Source organism: Martes martes, assembly GCF_963455335.1.
Source record: "Martes martes genome assembly, chromosome: 2".
Lineage (NCBI taxonomy): Eukaryota > Metazoa > Chordata > Mammalia > Carnivora > Mustelidae > Martes > Martes martes.
The window spans coordinates 116,883,005-116,906,562 of NC_137889.1; the positions used below are offsets into that span (position 1 = coordinate 116,883,005).

At 37.2% G+C, this 23,558-nt stretch overlaps 1 protein-coding gene and 1 long non-coding RNA gene across 3 annotated transcripts in view; one reads left to right on the forward strand and one right to left on the reverse strand.

The window, feature by feature from the left end:
• The first annotated feature begins 521 nt into the window (after positions 1–521).
• Positions 522–1,970, forward strand: LOC308338587. Its single transcript, XR_013966420.1, has 4 exons — positions 522–564; positions 687–932; positions 1,183–1,227; positions 1,434–1,970. It is a non-coding gene; the product is annotated as an uncharacterized lncRNA (long non-coding RNA).
• A 1,409-nt stretch (positions 1,971–3,379) lies between these two features.
• Positions 3,380–23,558, reverse strand: part of PRSS12 (serine protease 12) — a gene marked incomplete at its 5' end in the record, with an annotated part of 72,160 nt that continues 51,981 nt past the window's right edge. For both annotated transcript variants that reach the window (XM_080796811.1, XM_080796810.1), the window contains 5 exons: positions 3,380–4,032; positions 5,500–5,780; positions 17,560–17,682; positions 18,410–18,488; positions 21,401–21,606. In XM_080796811.1, coding sequence (XP_080652937.1) covers positions 3,725–4,032; positions 5,500–5,780; positions 17,560–17,682; positions 18,410–18,488; positions 21,401–21,606 — 997 coding nt within the window. In that variant the 3' untranslated portion in view covers positions 3,380–3,724. The remainder of the gene's footprint in view (positions 4,033–5,499; positions 5,781–17,559; positions 17,683–18,409; positions 18,489–21,400; positions 21,607–23,558) is intronic.

Here is a 23,558-nt window from a genome sequence, read left to right on the forward strand (position 1 = left end):
AAAAAAAAAAAAAAAAAAAGCCTGCGGATCACTGACATCTGCGCTTCAGGAACGGCAATTCCAGAAGACCAAAGTCCGGGAGAGTTCATTAATAGACAAAAAAAAAATCAGCTAGTTCCATATATATTAACCTACCTAAAGATTTAGAAACTGACAACTATATAACTTGGTGTTTTGGTAACTACGGCAACTTCACACGTAACTACCCTAAAATAAACAGTAAACAAACTTTTCACCTTCCCAGTCGGCCGGATATCAGAGAATCAGGGTTCCCTAGTCTCGCGAGAACCTCTGTCTCCAGTATGCGCGTGCGTCAGAGCTGGTGAGCTGCCGCGTCCCCACGTGGGCGGGGGAGGTGGAGCAAACTCTGCGAGGAGGGAGGGGCCATCAAGAAGGAGTGGACCTTGAAGGGGCCGTAAAGGGCGGAGCGGAGGGAAAAACGCGTGCGCCCCGCCCCTCGCGGCTCTTCCCCGGAATAGCGTCACCAGCCCTATAAGAGAGCGTGCGCCGAGAGACTGGGCCTCTTACATCCGGGAAGCGTCGGGTTTGGGTTACGTTACTAAGGTAGGCTGTCGTGTTTTGTGGACCACGGTGGTAATTGGGGCAGAACTTTTTGGCTTAGTTAAAATGCAGGAGTTTCAAGAGTCTTGTAGTGGTAGGTTCACTTTGGCTGTGAAAACCTCTAGGTTTGAAAACCTGAGGAGACTTAGGTGTTCATGAGGTCACGAGGCGGCCACGTGCAGCCCTGGCTGCCGAGTCTGAGAGGCCGAGCGCGCTCGGGTCTTGGCCCCTCCGGCAGAGGTTCCGAAGCACATGGCGACTTCGGCAAAGGTCGTGAATTCCGCTGTCGGTGTCAAGTGGCCATCTTGAAACTGCTTCGCCGCTGTTAAATTGTAAGACCGCATCCTGGTACTCAACCCATTTAGATCTAGGTGAGTAGTGTCTCGCTGTGCATGCGCATCCGCTCTGGGATTGTGAATCTCCATGTGTCTTTGGGACCTGTCAGCTGTGGCAGTCTCCCTTCCTAGCCATGGAAGAGCATATTCTTGTTTATTGGCAAAGCTGTCACCATTTAATTGGTATCAGATTCTGACTTGCACAAGTAACATTCTTCACTTACGAAAACTCGGAGGGTGCTGGGTTATCGGGCACACATCTAACTATTGGTTCAAATGTTTCCAGGAAGCAGAACTAATTGTTCCGATGGATGATAGAAAACATGACCTGGTAGGTTCCTTTTTATTAATATTTCATAGTTAGTCTGAAGGCCTTAGTGCTAAGTTATTGGAAGGCCAGAATTGTTTTGCTGTTACTATGTAATTTGAAAGGGGTTAATAGCCAATTAAATAGAAAGTAACAGATAGTTGCTAAGACTTTAGCACTGTGATGTGAGTACAGATCAGTGTTATAACATTGGTTATCTTCTCTTGCAGATAATCAAGAAATTCAGTGTGGTATGGGTGAAGTCCTGTTCGTTTAGAATCCTGTGGTGCCCTGCCAAAAGGTGATTTTAAATCTCAACAGCTTGGGTATTGAGTGGCGAATAATATTCTGGAAACTATCAGGGTGGTGTTTTCAATATAGGTCTGAATTTTTTGCCTGTAGCCTTTAAGTAGAGAATATGTGAGCACTTCCTTGCTTGCTATAATTAAGTAAAATGCTTGATATGTCTGGAAAATCCGTATTCTCTGGCTAAATGATAAGGAGGTGGAAAGGTATTTGTTACTGTGAATAATAAGTAAGACTACCTCTTAGGGTACGAACTGGTGTTGCAGTAGTATAAATGAGCATCGGTGTGAGGTACTACCGTATTTGGAGGGAAACCGCATTAAAGGCAGATACCCCTAAGGGACAGCACAGTCATTTTGTACCACACAAAAGATTAAGACTACTATATAAGGTGAACAACTATGCACTTTATTCACACAAATGTGCACGGAACACTTGTGTCTTTTAAAAGTCACACGCTTAACAAGAAAAAATTAGCTATAATAAAGACATACATTATGAACCAAGTATTCAAGTTTGAGCAAACTGTAGGCTGCCTGTTCAGTCTCTATCTTTAAAGTGTCTGACCGCTGGTCTTAATAAAATTTCAGTATAAATGTTGCTTGCATCTGCACTATAGTTTAGAAAGGTGGCCTGTGCGACGTTTCAGTAGAGATAAATTTTCTCTCCTGTATTGCACATTTTCTCAAGCCCTTGTGCAGGTGTGCATTGTGTAGCTCTATCATCTCTGTAAATGTAAATGCTTTAAAAAATTTCCTTTATCAAAAATCTTGAGCTTTCAGAAAAGTTTTAATGTTCTGCCTGATAATAGCATTGCAGTTCTGTAAACTATTAAAGCACTTTTATGTTAGCACCAGTTTTTTACAAAAAGGACACAAGTGGATGCAGTGGGGAAAGTAGTGAAGTCCTCTTCATGTGGATTTAGCCTTTGAAGAGGATTATTTAACTGATCTTGATCCTAAAGTTCACACCGACCTTTTTACCTGTCTTTATGCATCTATTTCTTGGATATACAAAAACTGTTTAAACCACCTAAGGGCTCTTGATGTTAGCAATCATAATCTGGTGGTGGTTGCTTAAGTAGCCTGAGGGGCATGCCTTCTGTGTTTGAGCGGAGATTTTGCTTTGCCATCAGGAATGTCCTGAAAGGGTACATGGTAAGCAGCTGTCCCTTATTGGTTTGGGAAATAGCCAAAGGGGAAAATGGCCTTCAGACAGCAGTGGAGGGAGGAAAGAACATTGTTAGTACTGGGTCAGTACTGGATCCCACTGGCTTACCTTGGCCTCTGGATTTGTTTCTTACCAGCCTTTTGGAAATTATCAGTGAGGTGCATAGCCACTTAACGCAGGGCCTCGCACATAGGTGGTATACGAATTAAATCAGTGGACACAAGTTACTATAGAGCTTTTTTTTTTCCCCACTACATAAGCAGAGAAAGCTTTTTTAATAGTTTTTACTAGCTGGGACAGGACAGTAGAAATCTACATGTTTTGGTCATTACAAGAAAGTTGGCAATAGATGGCACTCTCAGTCATGGTACAGCAAATTGGCATGATGCCAAGGAAAAATCTGTAAATTTTAGGGTAGCTGAAAGTAACTGCTAGAGGATGTTAACAAGATGGATAAATTAAGTTGTACATCCCAACAATTTGAAGGCATTCTTTACTCAGGCATTCCAAATTTTGCTAGGTAACTAAAATATGTTGCATGGTACAAAGGCTTCATTCAGGAATGTATTGTGACTGATCCTATTCTAGTTTAGGTTTATAATGGATTCCTTCACCTTTTTGGCCCTTGATTTCCTCATTTGTCAAAGGCTACAGAGATTTCATTGTGGAAATTTCTCAGTCTTGAAGAAAATCTGAGCTTAATTACACAATACTATTTTTAATAAAGAGTATTGATTCAATTATAAACTCATAAGCCAAATGAATAAAGACCGCCTTATTGCACAACTGATGTACAGTAATCTCTGGAGAGTGATGAGAATAAAGACTTCAACAGTGCTAATCAAGAATAATTAGTACCACAATGAGGTATCTAACAAAGAATGTTCACATCACAAATTTCTCAAGCAGCAATGGTATACATCATTTAATCACAACACAAAAGCAGGAACATGGCTCTCATCCCAATAAGTTGGCATCTCTGGTTGAGTGCTAATGTAGAGGTTGAAAATTTTCCAACATATTCCCTTCAGATTTCTGTGAAGGATTATATTTTGGTGACACTTTTTATCCAAGGTACAAAGGCTGAGACTTTGGTATAGACACCAGGTGAATCCTTCGCTCCACAGCCATACCCCCAGGAGGTCACCCCATACACAACCCAACTCTCTCCTGACCGAACACACATAAGTGGTCCTCCACTATCTCCCTGGCAGCTGTCAACACGTTTGTGTTCCTGCAGATTTCCAGCACAGAGCATTCTTCCTGTAAACCGACCCTTATAACGTTCTTCACAAAACCTCTTGGGAAGCAGGGGGATGGCTGCTTGTTGTAGAGTTCTTGAATAGGCTTTTCCTAGTCAGACCAAATAATCTGAATTAGATGCCAGCTAAAGACCTTACAGAAAACATTTAACAGTTAAGTGAACATTTAATATTCTTAAAAATAAAAACTTTATTGTGATCTAGTGTAGTTTAAATGAGTGGTAACTGAATGGTATAGAAGGACATAAAGTGGCAAGAATTACTCTAAATACAAGAATGATATTTCATAAGGACTGAAAAGCAAAACATTACATACACCAAACAGGCCTAAGTTTGACCATTTGAGGTTAGTGTACTCTACTGGCAAGCCATTCATTATACAGTAACTAAAATGTAGAACTGATGTTCTCCACGAGCCTTTTCTTGGATGTAAATTCCATTGTTTTTCTTGCACCCTATTGACTCAATTTGGAATAACTCATAATAAAACACTGTGTGAAACTGACTCGACTTTGTCTTTTCTGTTAAATTATATGTCTACAGGAAGGTAAATGAACCTTCCCTCATGAATTGTAATGGATATAATTAAGCCTTCCCAGAGACTCAGTTTGCCTCATAGATGCCTGTAGTGTACAGAGAAGGCATGTACTCTGATCTGATTATTGTATCATCCAGAAAGTGTTTTCTTTGTGGTATATCTGCAGCAGACAGTCTTGTTTTTCTGCAGCTATGAAATAATGCAAATACAAAGCCCATATTTTGTGTAATGTGTGATGAACACAAGTGTGTACTAAATAAAACATTGCAATTATCACACATAGAAATACTTCTTGGATGGTCTTTCAAGAGTACAGTGATCAGTGTTGGTCATTTTTAATGGAGAGCAGTCAACCTATCACTTCTTCAGTAGCCATTTGTGAATCAAGCACTCAATCCAGGTAAGCCCCACATCTGTTTCAAGGACCATCCTGAACAAGCACTAGCTGATGTACACTGATTTAATTCTATAGCAAAGGCAGTCCAGAAAATTGTTTGCCTGACTAAAATGAACATCTTGCTCTAGCTTTGGGGTTGGGAGGGTGGGATCACCACTTAAAAGCAGCTGCTCTTTTGTCTGGTCTATATTTAGAGATTCTCCATAAAATTGAGCTTGATAATGGCCTTCATTATGGAAAAAGCAAGGCCATCACATACCAAAGCCCTCTGCTGGTGTAGCTATACCATAGTCCTGGAAAAGCTTAAAATAGAGTCAGCCAGGCACAGGTGTTGGAGTAGGGTCTTAAAAATTGGTTTCCTTGGTCTCCCTGCTAGTCTGGAATCGAGAGTACAGGATTCGCTACCACATAAGGCAATTGAGTTCTGTCAATTTGTTCTAGTAATGTAACCAACAGTACTCAGGATATGAATCCAAATTACATGCGTGCAGCACACACTTGGCAGAATTTCTAAACTAAGCCTGAACCCAGATTTTCATGACCATTGTACACCCAAAAAGTAGATAATCCCAAACACAAGAACATGCCCAGGTCTCATTTGTTCTTTGTATTATCTACATTACCTGTGTCTCCCCATCCTGTTATGTAACAATTGGAGGCGGTTTTCTGTGGCCTCTCTCTTCTGAGTGGCAAACAGGCCGGCAAAACATGGCTGCTAAATCTAACACATTGCTCTTCTGGTCCTTCTAATCTAACCAGAGCGATGTCATAGTCACTGCTGTCAGGTCGATACCCCCGATGAATCACAATCTGCTGAACTCCGATTTCTTCTTCAAATTCTTCTGGCACCAAAGTATGATAATCCCCAACCCTAACAGCATAGTTCCTTGTGCTATTACCATACCTGAGGAGCAGAGAGTAGTAAACGGTTGGAAACAACTCAGGGAAAGTGGATTGAGATACTTCCTAATCATTATCCCTTTCTGTAAGTTTACCCTTTCCAGTTCTCTGAGCCCACCACTCTTGGTTGTGTACTTCAAACCCATTTCCTGGCTTCGTTTCACAGCTTAATCCAGGTTCCCGTGTAATTGTTTTCTGAGAAGGAGCAAATGTGGAGCACAAGTAGCAAATAACAGCTAATTGTTAACTTGTTATTTTCCCATCATGAAAAAAGATAAAAACAGGAACAAATAGTATAGAGCAAAATTACTGTCTTGTATTTGCTGTCTTCATTTTTCTATCATTTCCGAGATGTTGGTTCATCACAAAGCTCCTGGAGGGCAGAAATCATGGCTGATCTAGCTTTGTATCCCTCAAAGCACTTAGCACAACCCACTTGACTCCTGTTTCCTCTGAACTGAATGCAAACCAAAACTATATTTTCAAGGCAACATATATTCAGTATGTTCTCTCACCTCAAATCTGTCCAAATGTTATCCCAGTGAGACCTGATTTAAAACTGCAGTCTACCCTTTGTCCTCCGTTCCCCAGCACTCCCAATATCCTTAATCTCTCTTCTTTAACTTTCTAACAGGCCATCTGAGTTACTATTATATTTGTAGCTCTGTCTCCCTCTGCTTAAACAAGAGCTATCACTGATGAATCTTAAACACCTACAACAGTGAACCCTGTTAAGTAGAAATGCAGCATATGTTTTGATTCAGTAAATGAATGAATGTATATTGTGTCTTTTTCCCTTAAACTATTCAATTTAAGTAGAAACAATATTTACTAGATTGCTAGTTCTCAGCTTGTTTTTTCAACCACATACCTTGATTGTGGTGCATCCACTTAAAGCAGTTTCCCAACCTCAGCACTACGGACATATGGAACCAGATAAATCTCTGTTGTGAGAGAAAAGCTATTCTGTGCATTGTAGAATGTTTGGAGGCATCCTTGGCCTCTCTTCACAAGGTGGCCAGTAAAGCACATGCACACACCCCTCAATTTTGACAACCAAAAATGTCTCCAGACATTTCCCTGTGTTCCCTCTGGTGCAAACTGGCCACAGTTGAGAACTACTGACATAGACTACATGATCCACCGACTTCCTGATTACTTCCTCTTTCTCACTTAAGATTATATAGCACCTTGCTTACTTATCACCTACCACTGATTCTTGATGGCTTAATTTCCAAAATACCCTTTTAGTTCCCTAACTTCCTCACCTACTCCCATCGTGATACCTAGAACGGGTATTCACCAAATATTACACATTTTTAAAGTCTTGATTTCAAGCATTTCCTACTTTCCACCTCCCATTTTTACAGTTTTACAGCTCTATACTCTTTCAACCCCATTAGACTTCAATCCTTTAATCCCACTAGTTTCATTCACTGCAATCTCACGCCACTTATGATTTCCCTTTTTACCAGGCTTGGATTCCACAATCACTCTTTTGCAAAAACTCAGTCCTTCATTCCTTTCGTCTGCCAAATTTCCAACTATGGTTTCATCAACTAAGCTCCTACTTTGGGCTAGCATCTGATTGTGAGATGGGAAAACATATGTGGTACAGCTCTCACCTTAATTCTTTTTATGGAAACTTGGAAGTCTTACACTAGACAGGAGACCTGTACTTGAATGTGAATTTAGAGAAGTCAGTATTCAAAAGTTGGGATTTTCTAGTGACTGCCTATTTAAATACAACCTCTCATTTCCTCCTATAAAATTACTGGAAGCTCTAAGTTGCTCATACACTAAATACCCCTATGTAGGTCTTGTGGTATATAAAGTAGTTTACTTAACTATGTTAGCACAAAAAACTGAACAGTGAAACGAAGATGATTTATCTTTTTCTGCCACCTATTGCTGATCTGTAATACTAATAATTTCCTGTGATTCCTTGATTCTCCATTTCCAACCTTAAGTCATCACAGATCTTTAAAATTCAGAAGGCTTTTTATACATTGTTCCCAGAGAATACACTCTTGTGGATTCCACTTCAAAATTTAAGTAAAGTTTGGCATTATTTCACATCTGAATCAGTAAAAAGTAATACTCATGGAGAAAAATCAGATTTAAATACATCATTTCTACTTTCTGTGTACTGATACTATTATAAAAATCCAGTATGCCTAATTAATATATTCAGTTTTGAAGTAAAACCTCAAGTGATTTAACACCTTTCTAAAAAGAATAATTGCCAAGGGACACCTGGGTGGCCCAGTCGATTAAGCATCTGACTCTTGGTTTTGGCTTAGGTCGTGATCTCAAGGTCATGAGATTGAGCCCTGAGTGGGACTCCACAATCAAGGTGGCGTCTGTTTGAATTCTCTCTCTCCATGTCCTTTTGCCCCTCCTGCTTTGCTCTCGTGTGCTCTCTCTCAAATAAATACATCTTAAGGAAAAAAAAAAAAAAAAGGAATTGCCAATACATCCTTGAAAGTGCTGCTGAAATGTTTAATATATCTTTAGCATAGAGTTGAAGAAATTATCTCGAGCTCCATTGTCCAGTACTGTAGCCAGTAGCCACATGTGGATAGTCTGAACTGAAATGTGCTAAAAGTATAAAATACACAATGGATTTTAATACTTAGTATGAAAAAGATTGCTAAATATATTGTCTTCATAGATAATAAGTATTAAATATGCCAATTTTTATATTTTGCAATAATAGTTTGGATATACCAAGTAAAATAAAATATATAATTAAAATTAATTCAAGCTGGGTTTTTTTTAATAGTTATTTAAATATTAGAGAATGCACATGAGCAGGGGGAGAGGAAGAGACTCTCAGACTCCCCACTGAGTGTGGAGCCTGATAGGGGGATCAATCTCACAACCCTAAGATCATGACCTGAGCCAAAATCAAGAGTCAGATGCTCAACTGACTGTGCCACCCAGATGCCCCTGACCTATTTGGTGTGTTTTTTTTTTTTTATCTTCTAATGTGGCTACTAGAAAACTTGAAGTCACATTTGTGGCTCACATTGTATTTCTGCTAGACAGCACTGGTCTAGAGAAATAGTTTGGCATAAACTAGGTACCCTGTTTTATTATATCTCTTTAATGTAGTCTCTTACATTGCTTATAATTTTTAATCCTGAATTATGGACATCCCCTTCATATGTGAATTCTTTATATCCTTTCAGATAATTACATTACTGTTCACCTAAAAAAAAACCAGAAAAGTCATTGTTGCAATATCTTCCCCTCTTTGAAATACAGCTGTGATACTTTGCTAAAGTAATCCTTGTCTCTAAACTAGCCATATAAATATATTCTACATGATCTGAAAATTGGGTCTTCAGCCAGTAAACAAAGAAGACATTACTGCAACAAGGAAATTTTGTTTTAAAATACTCCAGTGTTAAAGTCTTGGGCAATCTTGCCTTAATGTGTCGCTTCATGCCTGTGCCTGGACTTCCGCAGTAGTCTGTCCAATAGCCTTGCTGCTTTGAGTTTTAACTTTTTCAGTCCCTTCATACTACAGCCAGAGTGAGGTTTCAGTCTGACAATACAACTACTCTTTTGTATACCCTTCAAGGGGTCTCCATTGTCTACACAATAAAGTTCAAATGCCTTACATGATACGCAAATTCATCCAAGAATGGCCCTTGCCCACCGGATACCAGTCTGGTCTCCATGTCCCTATCATTTTAGTTGCTTGAAGAGGTGTCTCATACACCTGTCTTTATTCAGACTAGTTGCAGTATCATCCCACCCCTCCCATTCTAATATGGCAAAAACTGGTTTTTATCACTCAAGTCTCAAGTTAAAAACCTCCTAGGAAGCTCTTCCTGCCCTGCCTGAAAACTGCCCAATCCTGTCTTTGAACACTCCCAGTCACGCTGTTCTCACATAACAGTTTCTAAGACTAAGTTAAGATGTCAGGTCCTCCCAGTTAAAGACTCTGTAAGTGTAGGAACCATGCCATACTAATTTTTGTATCCTCAGCACTAGGCAAGGTGGGTGGCACAGGAAAAAGTTTTAATCAGTGTGTGTTAAACTTCTTTTCAAAGATATCCACATCTATATATATATACACCCTAACTTAACTGAAATTAGAGTCCACTTCTCACCAGTTCTATAACACCATCACTAATATTTCTAGTACTTTTTTTTTGAGAGAGCAAGAGAGTGCACACACACGGGGGGAGGAGGATCAAGAGAGAGAGAGAATCTTAAACAGACTGTGTGGAGTGTGGAGCCCATTGTAGAGCTAGATCTCACAACCCCAAGTTCATGACCTGAGCCAAAATCAAGAGTCACACACTCAACAACTGAGTCATCAAGGCACCCCCTATTACATTTTTTAAAATCCCCCAAATATCTAATGTTCTTGTTAATGCTGGCTGTTTACCAGAATTACCCGTACCACTTCTAAAAATAGAAATGTTCAGACTACACAATCTCTGAGAATATTAAATTAATAGGGCTGACATAGGACCATAGGTGGTTCAAATTCACAGTCAGGCATAAGAACCACTACACGAAAGACTTAAAGGCATAGTGATAACTCTTGCCCCCTGTATGCCTGGAATCTCACCAGGTGAAGTGAGCATCATAAGAGATTACATAAAGGCATCAAAACACAAAACCAATACATATTACATGCATATACTGTGTTCTCAAATCAAGTACATTTCACCCGATACTTTTGAATATACTCCAAATTTAGTATGCTCACTTATCAGGAGTTGATATTAAACTGAAAACAAAATATTTACCTGAGAAGAGGAAAAGCATCATTCTTGTCAAAATGAATCTATTAGTACCTATACTTTTAAAGTTGTCCTAATTTAAGGACCCTCTAAACCTAACCAGTGATTCCCACACTCCTTTCACTCCAGTTATTCTTAGAAATAATCACAAGCTTGGAATTTGAAGAACATCCAACACAAGACTGGATTAGTTAGCTAACCAAATATTTGTCTTCTACTGTCACCTCTCTTAGTGGGTGTGATTATATACTCCAGGGATAACACTTTGGCTGAGGTTCCCAATATGATTGTGGACTCTGAAAACATTTACTATAGTTCTAGATTTCTTAAGAAAACATATCAAGGAAACTTTTTTTTCCCCCCAACATAAAAACTCTAGTTGAGCTTCTGTTTCTTTGACAGACTTTATTATATTCAGAAATCCTTCTAAAACAAACATTTTAGGTTTGGCTGACACACCATCCACTTGTTTGCTTTGCTGAAATGCCTTCAACTCCTCCTCAAATAAAAATTGGATGAAATTGCCAGACAAGCTTGAGCAAGAAAGGATCTGAAACACAGCAGTTTAATAAAATCCCCCCATTTTCCTGAGATTCTAGAGTTTAAGAACCAAAAATTACTGGAATTAAAAGAGTAAATTCATGTTGCAGGGTGTTATCTTCATAAGTGTTTTCTACATAGATTTCATCTCTTTAAAAAGTACTCTACCTCAACCTGTACACATCTGCTACTACTAGAATCTGTTTTTTGTTTTGTCTGGATGAAACTCAAAAAGTGATTGAAGTTGCTTGTGTAAATGGTTATAGTTGCTTAGCAGTGACCTTCTCTGCACGATCTCGCACTGTCATATGTGTGTGTTTGTGCATGTGTGTGTGTGTAGATAGATCACATATATAGGGTGTGTGTGTTGTGTATGTGTTCAGGAAATGGTTTTAGCATGATTGATGGTATTATGTATGTCACTAAAAGACCATGCTCCTAATGAATTCTATTAGATTCTAGGTTATGCTGAAGCATAAGCTAAGCACCTGACACTCCCATGTTTTTAAAAAGTGACTACACTATCTCTGTGGCTCATCTTCATAATTACAAAGATTTAGACATTTCTGATTTTCAGAGCAACAGTCTCTGACAATTTCTAGCTGTTACAGTGTTTCTAGGCAAAAAATCAAAAAGATAAAATCAAGTAAAGCTATGTATTCATGATCAAATCAAATTTGCAATAGAACTACAGAAAGAAGAGAGTCTTGTTTTGCATTCTTTCCACTAAATGATGCTTGTTACCAGAATAAGCAACTAAAAGGAATTAAGTGTAATATTTATGAGCTTTTCTCTCAATTATATTGCTGCGCCACAATAGAGACAGGGTCATTTCATGATACTCATAGTTTAGAGCAGAAAATATCAAAAGCAAGTAATTTATATTATGTAAGTTTCATAGGGACTACAAAAAAAAAACCTGATTTATTCCAAGTTTCCATTTCGAAATGCCAACAGGATATTGCATTCCAAAGTCTGCATTGCATTAACACTAGGAAAAATGAGAAAAATGAGATAGAAGGCCTATAAATGGTGACTCCCCAATTACCTCAGTTACCCTAATTTTATTGGCATAAAAAAGTGTTTGGGACACAGCACATGTGAAAGTTAGAAACAAATTAGAATTTGATTACTGGAACTCTGTACAATAAAGTAACCTTATCATGTAAAGAGGCTACCCTATGTAAGATGAATATGACAGGATTGTGGATCTGAAGTAACTGCATTCTGATTTCAACCTCCCATGCCATCATTCTTATATTATTCTGACATGAGAGTTATTTAAAAGAATGACTATAAAGGCAAAACAAATAAACATAAAAATGTGTCATCCCACAGTATAAAATAACACAGATAATAACAGCAGTCTATGCCTTATTCAAAAAAAGCTGTTCAAGAACACTGGCCTATATCATCACTGCAAGAATTAAACATCAAGGAAGGCCTGATGAACAAGAAACCATTATAGAACATACGCAGAAGTCCAGTAGTTAAAGCAGTTGAGCTATCAATAGAAAAAGGAAGTGAGAGCTGACTTCTAAACATGAAATTTAGGTCCCCAACAAGTACACCTTAAATTAGACTCCCAAGGGACATCTAGGTGCTCAGCTGGTTAAGCGTCCAACTCCTGGTTTCAGCTCAGGTCATGATTTTGCAGTCATGGGATCAAGCCCCACATCAGGCTCTGCATTCAGTGTGGAGTCTGCTTCAGAGTCTGTCTTTCTCTCTCTCTCTCCCACACTCTATCTCTCATAAATAAATAAATAAATATTTTAAAAAATAAAAAGTGAATAAATCAGACTCCCAAGATATCTAAAAGGAAGATAATCTCTCGGAACCTGAAGATCCTGCTTCTACAGGGCAGTTTCCCCGCAATTCCAAAGATAATTGATTTTTGCAAATTTCAGCATTTCTAATGATTAAAGGAGGGCTGTTTTAATCCAAAGTCCTTGAACCCAGAAAAAAACAAAATTGGGAGCTTATTTGCAATCACTAGTAAGTGTCCTTAGTTTTTTAATATATTCACTACAATAAAGATGTAAGCTGTAGCCTCCTTAGGCACTGCAAAACAGGAAGTCTATGAAATCTGGTAAAGTTTACAGACCAAGTCAGATGGATATAAAACACATTTGCAAAACAATTCTCTCCTTACACACAGTAAGAAAGTCTTACATTATATTTATATCTTGCACCTCAAAATGCTGTGTATCATCATCTGCTCCTCTGCTTTTTAATTAACTGTCTTTATCTTATACTGAGCAGATAAAGGGAAGAAATTCAGAAATGACATATGGAAGGAATTATCTGTTGATCTAGGTTTAAGATACCACCATCCTCTAAAGCGTCCAACATTCTTAAATAGATCCACTATCTGGCAACTGAGCCCCCACTTTCATCATGCAACAACCATTTAGGAGTATCTCCTCTGTGCCAAGTCATACACTAGACACTCAGTTTATAAACAGAAGTGAGATGATTACTGACTTAAGCAAGAATCTAGAAGGAGCATGCCAGGGGAGGAATAATGACATGTAAACAAACCCAAACATGTACCAGAAAGAAAAGAAAAAGACCATCCAGGGAACCCAAAAGTCAGATAAAAGTTTTCAATCTCAAGTACAATTTTTGGGTAATTTCCCTACTTTAAAACTTTAAGCCTTAAACCCTGAAGTCCGTAACTTTTAACAGAGACCTGAAAGACAAGGTATCTTAATCAAGAGGAGGATAATGTAAACTGAACCTCTGTAGTTATTTTGCCCAAACTCTAAACCCTAAGACAGGTTTCTCCAGGTTCTCTATAATTTCCTACCTTCTTTTTTTCCAGTAGTCAATGTGTTAAAATCATCCTGAATTTCCTACTTTTGATAATAATAATCTTTGATTCCCTTTCTTGAAACTCAACATAATAATAGGCATTATTTGTTTTGAATTTTACAGTTTTAACTTTTCAGATGCTTAGCAGATCATTTGTTCCTTCATTATTGCCTTCATTTTACAGGTGGGAAAACTGAGGCTCCAACAGGCTAAATAATTTCCACAAACTAAAGCTAAAATTGGAGAACTGTGACCTTGGTCTCAATGGCCAGATCCAAGTCTTTTGTTACACAGTACCAAGTTCTACTGATTTCTGTCACAGTGGGTCTACTTTCTCTCCCTCCTTTTCTACCTTCTGTCTCTATTATAATAGCCTTGTAATCAGTCTCCGCCTAGTTCCAGCCATAGTGAGTCTTAATCACTTGGTAATATAGACCAATTCGAGTCATTCCAGAAGCGTGTATGTAGAGATTTTTCATATAATTTGAAGTTCATTCACAGACCCCTGGATTAGTAATTTTGCTTTACCTCCTCAGATTTATCCTGTATATCTCCAAATGACTCATCTCCTAAAACTCTCTGATCTCATTTCAAGCCTCAAAATAACTAGTGGTTTTCCACCACCTCATGAATGAAACAAAATTCACTATCTTGGCATTCCAGGCCTTTCCTGATTCTCTACTGTAAGTCTACTACCAAAGCTCCAGATCACTATCGTAACTAACAACCGCCACTGTTCAAATATGTCTCAGGTTTTTTCACCACCATGTTCTCAACATTAGACAATATCCACCTTCAGCCTCTACCAATATATGAATCCAACCTCTGTGCTTGAACACACTTCATAACAGAACTTACTCTTCCTCCCACATATGGCCCATTCCATCTTTTAAAGAAATAAACAACTCTTCATGTTAAAAAGAAAATTATCTTTTCTCCCATTAACATCTGTGGTACCTGAAGCAACAGGTAACAAAGCTAATCCAATTCCACACAACTTCCCCTGTCTTTTTTTGCCTTCCCTGGTATACCACATCATTTTTTTTTCATGATGTGGCACCTAGAACTGAACACAGTTCTCTCTGTTTGAAGTGACAGTGCTTTTGTCTCTGCCAATACCTTGAGTACAATAAGAATAGCAAGACTCATCAATGCTGTCTTGCCCCTGTTTTGTCAGTGCTGCCCACTACTGATTAACTCTGTGGGCAACTTCATTACATCACTGACTTGTATGAAGTTTGCAGGACTCTAAAACTCATGAGGTCTTTTTCACTTGTGCAACATGTAAGCCAAGTTTCCTGTAACTAAAGTCAGCATTTTACTTCCTCCCTATTCCACAATGCTTGTTAGGATCAGCATATCAAGATCTTTTGCTATCATGGATCTTATCTCCAACATGTGTCCATCTCAATCTTCTGACATCCAAAAATATACATTAATTTACCATCTTTATGGTGTCTTTGTCAGTTTAGTGATTAATATGTTTGGTATCTTTTTCAGTTTAGTGATTAACATGTTGAATAGGACATGGATAAGTATCCCGTCAACTCCAATATATTCTTCCTCATCATCATTATTCAAAAATCCAGATCATATTCTATTTTGGCCACCAGGCAAGTGGGTCTTAACCATTAGTGTTCATAAGAATCATCAGAGATGCTTGATAAAAATGCCAATTCCTGAGGCTGAGCTCCAAAGATTCAGTAGATCTGGAGTAGAGGCCCAGGAATCTGGATTTTTAACAAGCTGAATGTATCTAATATTGTGATAGAAAGACCACACTTTAAAAATGGCCCCCTGGGAAACCTGGGGCTCAGTCAGTTAAATAGTTAAGCATCTAACTCTGTTTCAGCTCAGGTCATGATCAGGGTCATGGGATTGAGCCCCACCTCAGACTCTGTCTGCATTTGGCATACAACAGAGTTGTGATAAATCATTGCATAAAGAATATAATGTTCAATAAAAAGTGCTGGTAAACTAACTATCCATGAAAGTATAGTTAGGTTCCTTTCCCATACCATATATACAAAAATAAACTGTAAACAGATTAAAAACCTAAACATGACAGGCAAACATAAATTTTCTTAGCGAAAAACTAAGATAATATCTTCATCAAGTAGGGCTAGGAAAGGATTTTTTAAATAAAATATAAAAACTTTTATCAAACTTAAAAAACTGACACACCTAAACATGTTAAAATTAAAATATCTTTATAAGAAAAAGATTTTAGAGAAGTGACATAACATGCCCCTGATTGAGAAAAGGTATTTGTAATATATAACAACAAAGACTATGTACACAGAACAAATTTTTTAAATCAATTACAAAAAAAAAAATCCAACAGAAAAATAAGCAAAGGATATAAACAAAGAAGTCATGAAAGAGGAAGACACTAATCGAGGAAATGGAATTAAAAAGAAATCCAAAATTTTAATAGTGGCAAAAAGTAAGACTGTTGATAGTATAAAGTTGAGTTGGGGATCTGAGTACAGAGGGACTTACACATTGCCAAGATATAAATGGATACAATTACTTTAGAAAGGAAATTAGTAGTGCCAAGTGAAATTGAAATGTACCCATACTCTAGCAAAATGCTCCCACATATATGTACCCAATGAGACATAAAATGGGTATCTACTAACACACAGTTTTTTCATAGTGAGAGAATTGAAACCACCTAACTACCCATTAGTATGGGAATAAATAAGCTGTGATGTAGTCTTCCAATAGGAGTTAAGATTCACATGGTGGTTAAAGTAAACAAAATCTATATGGATAAATTACAAATATACAGTGAAGCCTTATGAAATCATATATGGAAAAATATAAAACAAATTTTTGCTTGTAAGAACTTCTCAATGACATGTTACACATTTTATGTAAGACTTTTTATTATGACCATTTTCAAATACGTAATATAGTGAGACTCCTATACTCATCACCTTGCCTCATTAATTATCAATATTTTACCAAAGATTGGTATGCATTTAGACATAACAAAATTCATGCTGAGGAAATGGCCATGAGCCAGGCCAACCAAAGAGCACAGGACAAGAAGAAAGGAGAGCCAGGTACTACTGTAGGCATTGCTACCAAGAGCAGCGTGATTCTGGCACATTAATTTTCTCTGCGTGGCCTCCCCTCTGAACTGGGAAGACTCGAGACTGGACTGATAAAATAGGACATGAGAAAATAATCAGGATGCAACCTTTCTAGAAGGTACAAATGAAGAAATCTAAAAGGCACAAAACACCAAGAAGACCCAAAAGATCAAAAACAATAAAATTTGCACTCCCAATTCTTAGATTATCTAAGACCTAGATAATCTGAGGTCTCTTCTAGGTCTGCTGGGTTATGATGTCACCCTCAGATATGTTCTTGAGAAAAGCACTAATATAGCCACCTCCCCCCCGCCCCGCCTCCAGCCGAAAACACATTGTCTTTGTTCCCTATCGCTTGCTTTAGTACCCCAGAAGCTTTTGGAAGGATCTCTTTGCTCCTTCTGTTACTTCCCCCCACTTCCACAGTGCTGTTGGCACAGATAAGGAAGACTAGTAGCCTGGCTCTGTCACCCCAAGTTTCCAGTATGCAATAGAGAAAGAAGGAATCAGAAGAAAGGCAAATAAGAGCCCAACTGAGTCATCTGGAAAGGTAGACACATACCTCTTGAAGCAGTGCGCCGCTGTAAGGACCCAGCAGCTACTCAGGAGCGTGGCCCCACAAAGAAGCCTGCCATCTCCATGGGATGACTTTAGCCGGAGGGACACTTGCCAAGGCCAACCACCCCTAAGAAGAAGGTAAGCCACTTAACTCCACATAAGGTAGAAAAGGCAGAGAAAAGCATCCATTAAAACAATGACTCAGAAAGCTTGCAGGTTGGAGAAAAGCAGTACAAAAGGGACCCTCGGATATAAAAATCCCTTCCTACTTTGAAAAATGGTGCCCCTAGAACTCTGAGCAGTCCACACTGAAGATTTGCTTGTGGGTATTTGTATGCATCCCACCTATCTCTGACATTCATAGAATCGAGTTGAGTCTTCTTTATACTTCATTGATTGAAGTGTATTTTCTTTCCCCACTACCTCACCTAGGCAGCCTAAAGAAGTTTCTAATAAGCGAAGTACTGGTTTTCCATGAGTTAATGCAACAAGTAAAGAAAATTATATTAAAAGAGTCAAGTCTAAAACAAATATATTCTAAATTAAATGAATTTTGTAGTTATGTGTTTTTTTCAGACCTCCTGTTAAATTAGTTTCTACCACATAACTTTTCAGCAGCGTATCTATTTTATAAATCAGAGGGTAGCAATCTAACAACATGACCTATATAAAGGAAATGTAGGTCAAAAAATGTGAAATTATTAGTGTAATCTGTATTTAATTTACCCAATATTAAATAAATAAAATAAATCCCTTACGTAATACTAAAAAAACCCAATTTGTAACACTGTGTAGAGATAATTACATATAGATAATTCTATAATATGGAAAATCTCCTCTGAAGAACATTTCACCTTAAAGAATTTTTCCCACCAATGATCCGCTTCTGCCGATGGTGCAGTAATCTCAAGCCACACACAGACGAGAGGGATTCTGAAGCAGACAGAAGTTATTAATCAGATTATCATATTGCTGGTAGTGGGATAAAGACAGAAGTGACACATTACCTGCTGCTTCCTTCTCTATTTTAAAATGTCTTCTCTCCTCAAATTATAGGATACTGTTTCTTATAATAAAAATTAAATGTCTTCTCACTTCGCCAAGAATTCCCGAGCAGATCGGGAACTTGAGGAAGTTTCCCATATTCAGTGTGGACTCTGTCCAGTACATCATCCTACAGGTGCCCACATCTCCTCCTCTGCTGATTTCAGAAATCATCTGGGAGTGTAGGAAGGGTAAAGCAAGAGAACTGCAAAGGCAATACTGGTCTAAACTACTTGCTCTTCATACACAACATTGCCAAGCCATGTCTACCTAAATGTAACTTAAAGGAGCAAAGCACATTCGCAGAATGGGATTCTGATCTAAATTCACATTTACACTTAATCATATAGCAAATTAACTTATGGAAAGTTTTACTAAACAGTCTAAGTGGCATTTGAGGGAATATAATGAAACTTCCCAAGATAATAGACTCGATCAAGAGCATAAAAAAGAGTTAAGAATTAAAATGTATGAAAAAGTGGTATACAAAAGAAAGTAAATAAAGTATGACTATTTCAAAAATAATTTTAGGAAGGAGGAGAATCTCTATAGTATTTTGTTTCCTTGGTTAAGTTTTTAAATATTGATTTAAAATTGTTTTAAAATATTGATAGATACTCTTTTTCTATCTGTGTAAGAAGAAAAGGCTGAGACTTGCACCATGACCATGAAAATCTAATCAACACTAATATTCTCCCAAAATAATCAGGTAAAAGGGAGCTCAGTAGGGAATCAGCACTAGTTATTTCTTCAGAGACAAAGAGGTTCAATAACGTGTACCAAAATCATTAATTTGCCAAATGATCTCAGAGGCATGCTGTCAAACTTTAATTCTCATCTCTTTAGGATATGAATCCTCTAGATGACATAGCAAATTATAAGATATGAGAAAAATGTAAGTTTCAAATAATGTTCCAAGTCAGGTCAATGCATAGAACACCAAAATAAAAGAATGATGTAATTAATACTGAGCAAGCAAAACTGAAAGTTTACATCATCCTGGGGCAAGGCACCGGATTACAAAAACGTAAAATCTATATAAAGCCATAAAATCCAGTTATCAAAAAAAAATTAGAAAGCAAAATGAAGTTCATTTATAAAAGGGTCCCATCAGATGACCAATAACCAATGGCCTGAGTGTGAATTCCCTTATGGAAGTCACTAGGGAGGTGCCTGGGTGGCTCAGTTTGTTAAGTGGGGGGTCTCTTGATTTTGGCTCAGGTCATGACCACAGTCATGAGATAGAGCCCCCACACTGGGCTCCCCACTCAGTGCCAAGTCTGCTTGACTCTCCCCTTCCCCCCTACTTGTGCTCTCTCTCTACAATACATTAATAAAATCTTAAAAAAAAAAAAAAAAAAGAAAAACAAGAAGTCACTAGGTCTTGAACCTCAATACAAAATCAATAGGTTAATAAGCCAGATTCTATAATCCAGCTGGTCTAAAATGAAATCTTGTTATTTAAAGTATGGTAGTATTGAACCATGGAAAGGTATCAAAATAAGTGTTGCTACAACTCTAGGAATTTACGAAAACAAATGTATAAGTAATGAAATACATATGGTATTTCATACTTTAAAGTAGGTTTATATAGGAATATAGTAGAAACATTTACAATTCTTAAGTTTTTATGTTTTTCCACTGCTTCAGAAATTTGATATAATCCAAAGAATTAGTTATATTCCATTTTAACTGTAGTTTAAATTATTGAAAGGAATTTAACACATTATGTTATAAATAATATATATATATAAGTACACTATTTAGTAATATTAAATATATGCGATTTAGTAAGCTGAGAAGCTCCTCAGACAGTGAAGAATCATATTAACAGCATCCAGTTTATTTTTGCATTGTCTTTAGCAATTAAAAGATGTTAGAAAATAAGAATGCTCAAATATAGGCACCTAATTTTCAGTAAGTCCAATGCATCAAAACTATGAACTTTCAACATACATAAAGAGGTGATTTTTCTTTTCATAAAATGTAACCATAGTTTTCTACAAAATAGCTACTTTTTTATTCATTTAAACCAGTAGTTGTTTCATAAAAGTTACTCTCAGATTTCAAGGACCTTTGTATTTAAGTACAAAACATCTATTACTGTACTATACTGGAAGATTATTTCTCATTTTCCTTAATGTTTCTAAATTTCAGAAACTAAACTCTACAAAAGATAATATTCTTTTTGCAATTACTTTTAAATTTATCCTGGTTATTTAAAATATCAGTAAGAGTGGAAGAAGTTCCTTTCTGTGATTCATCTTTAAATTTTCCTTTTTTGGGAGCGCCTGGGTGCCACAGTCAGTTAAGTCTCTGACTCTTGAATGGTTCATGTCGTAATCTCAGAGTGGTTAGGATCAAGTCCCACGTTGGTCTCCACACTGAGCATGGAGCCTGCTTGAGATTCTCTCTCTCCCTCTGACTCTTCTCCCCTCCCCTCTCTCCCTCCTGTAAGAAAATAATAATAATAGAAAAATTCATTTCTTTCTATGTCAATTCTAAATCTTCAAGGATACCAACAAGTTTGACTGTTTTATTACATCCAGAGAAAGAATGGGACAGAAATGGCTGAGAATGTCAAAAGGGCATGAAGTCAAATCCTATAAATTCACTCCCGCCCCTAAACTCTGCTCCCCATGTAAGCCCCATCAGTCAAGTTTGTCAGGAACCACTGCCTCTAAATACGAACACAGAGTAGGTATAGTCTTATGGAAGGAGATTTTTGTTACCAAAGTACAAATTTATAATAATGAAGTGAAAAGTACTTTGACTTGTATTGGCCCCAGAAAATGACTTACCTTTATTACTGTTACCTGTTGCCTTCTTGCTAAAATAATCACAAATGACTCCTGCATCTTCACTGTGGCGGCAGTTATGTCTTCCAATATCTTGTTTGATACAGTCAGCCAGGGACCTCTCGTTTCCTGTGCACTTCACATTGTCCACATGGATGGGTCCATTTCCTTCTCCAAAATAAGCCATTGTTCTTGCTCTGGCAGGGCCCCTGGGAACAAAGCATTCTTGAGGATGTGGAGGACGAGATGATCGTACATTTGAATACACCACAACATAAAGTCTCATTTAATTAACCCTTAAATATTAAAATTAGCATCTATGTGTGCTAAAAAATATTTACTTCATGACTCTGTCCCAAAAAAGCTTAAAAGATGTAATAACTAAACCTTCTCTGTTTTCCTACCCCAGAGCTTCCTTATTGCATCAGTTAGTTGCCTCTAATTTAGCTTCTGCTGAGAAAGTCACATTTAATAGCATGTCAGAAATTCATGATAGTCTTAAACTCTAGTTTAAGCAAGAAAAAAATCATCTCAAAATTTTCTTATAGAGCATAACACTCTTTTAAAGTTGGTTAAAACTGCCAAGAAAAATATGAGGTCAAATAATAGCCTAAGGAGCTAAAAATTTTAAAGTCCACTTTAGAAATAAAAAAGTCTAATTTTAAAAAAAGAGTCTAATTTTTAACAGCAAAAGACAAAACCAGGAATCACAAATAGAAGGAAGACTTACTTTGGCATGTTACTTTTTTGTTGTTGTTTGTTTTTAATTGCACAGTACTTTTTTTAAATATCCAAATACTAAGGCTTTATTCATGAAATATTTCAAACTAACACCATATTCAAAACTCAATTCTTGATAAACTAATGGCAAAATTAGGAAAGGCAAAGTTTTAAATTCTGAATCATAAGGAAATTATCTTTACAACCTCAACTTAGGAAAAGACTTATTAAACAAGACATAGGTGATATACTTTAAAGGACTAATAAATTCAATAAAAATTAGGAATGCTATTTTACTAAAAAACACCGTAAGGGAAGGTAAAAGATAAATTAAAAGGTTGATGCATATATTAGTAATACGTACTTACAAATATATTTGTTGGTGAATACACCCAATAGAGGGGACTATCATACCAAAAAAAAAAAAAAAAAAAAAAGAATTCTCAAAATTCATTAATTTTTTTTGGACCTAACAACCCAAGAGAAAAATAGGCAAAAGACAAGTTTTAAATCAAAAGAAACTGATTCATTAAAAATGACAATTTGGACCATATTTCTCTCATCAAAATATATTCTACTTAAAGTTATTATACTTTCCTTATACTTAAGCAGGTTATCTAGCAAAGTTATTTATTGATATGGATTCTCTGAGAAATTCATTTGAATTACCTCCTTCAGCAATAAAACCTGAACTCACATGCTTGTGGTTGGCAGCACAGTTACTTCAAAAACTGGTACAGCTAACTAGTTACTGCTACTCTGACAAAAAGTACAAATAAAAATAAGATTTAACCCATTATAAATTTTTAGTCATGGAAGACCCCTATGCCCGAACAGATGACTCTAACGGTACTCTTAAAGTAAATCTTTTTTAATACGAAACTTATTTATTAATTATAGAAGTAATAAATGTTCATTATATCAAATTTACAAAATAAAAGTATAAAAAATCCCAACAACACTCTGCTAGCATTTGGTATATTCCCTTCCTGTACATATTTATGGGAAAAATACCATAATTTTTACTGGTTAAAAAGATTTATTGAACACTTTAGTGCATCTCAAACTTCAGAGTACTTAAAAGGCCACTTGGATTGATTCTGAGTGAGTGTATCACCAGTGGGACTTAGCGATCTATTTTTTTTTAATAAGCCCTACATGATTCCTATTCAGGAAGTTCTGCATCAGACTTTAACACAGAGGCTCCTCGGTGGCTCAGTCTGGTAACTCTTGATTTCAGCTCAGGTCATGATCTCGGGGTCCTGAGACTGAGCCCCGCCTCAGGCTCTATGCTTAGCATGGAGTCTGCTTGAGATTCTCTCTCCCTCTGCCTCTGCACAAGCCCCCACTGCCCCGCATGTGCACACTCCTGTGCTCTCTCTCGCACTCAAAATAAATAAAATCTCCTTAGAAGAAAAACCTTAACATAGAAAAATTAAAG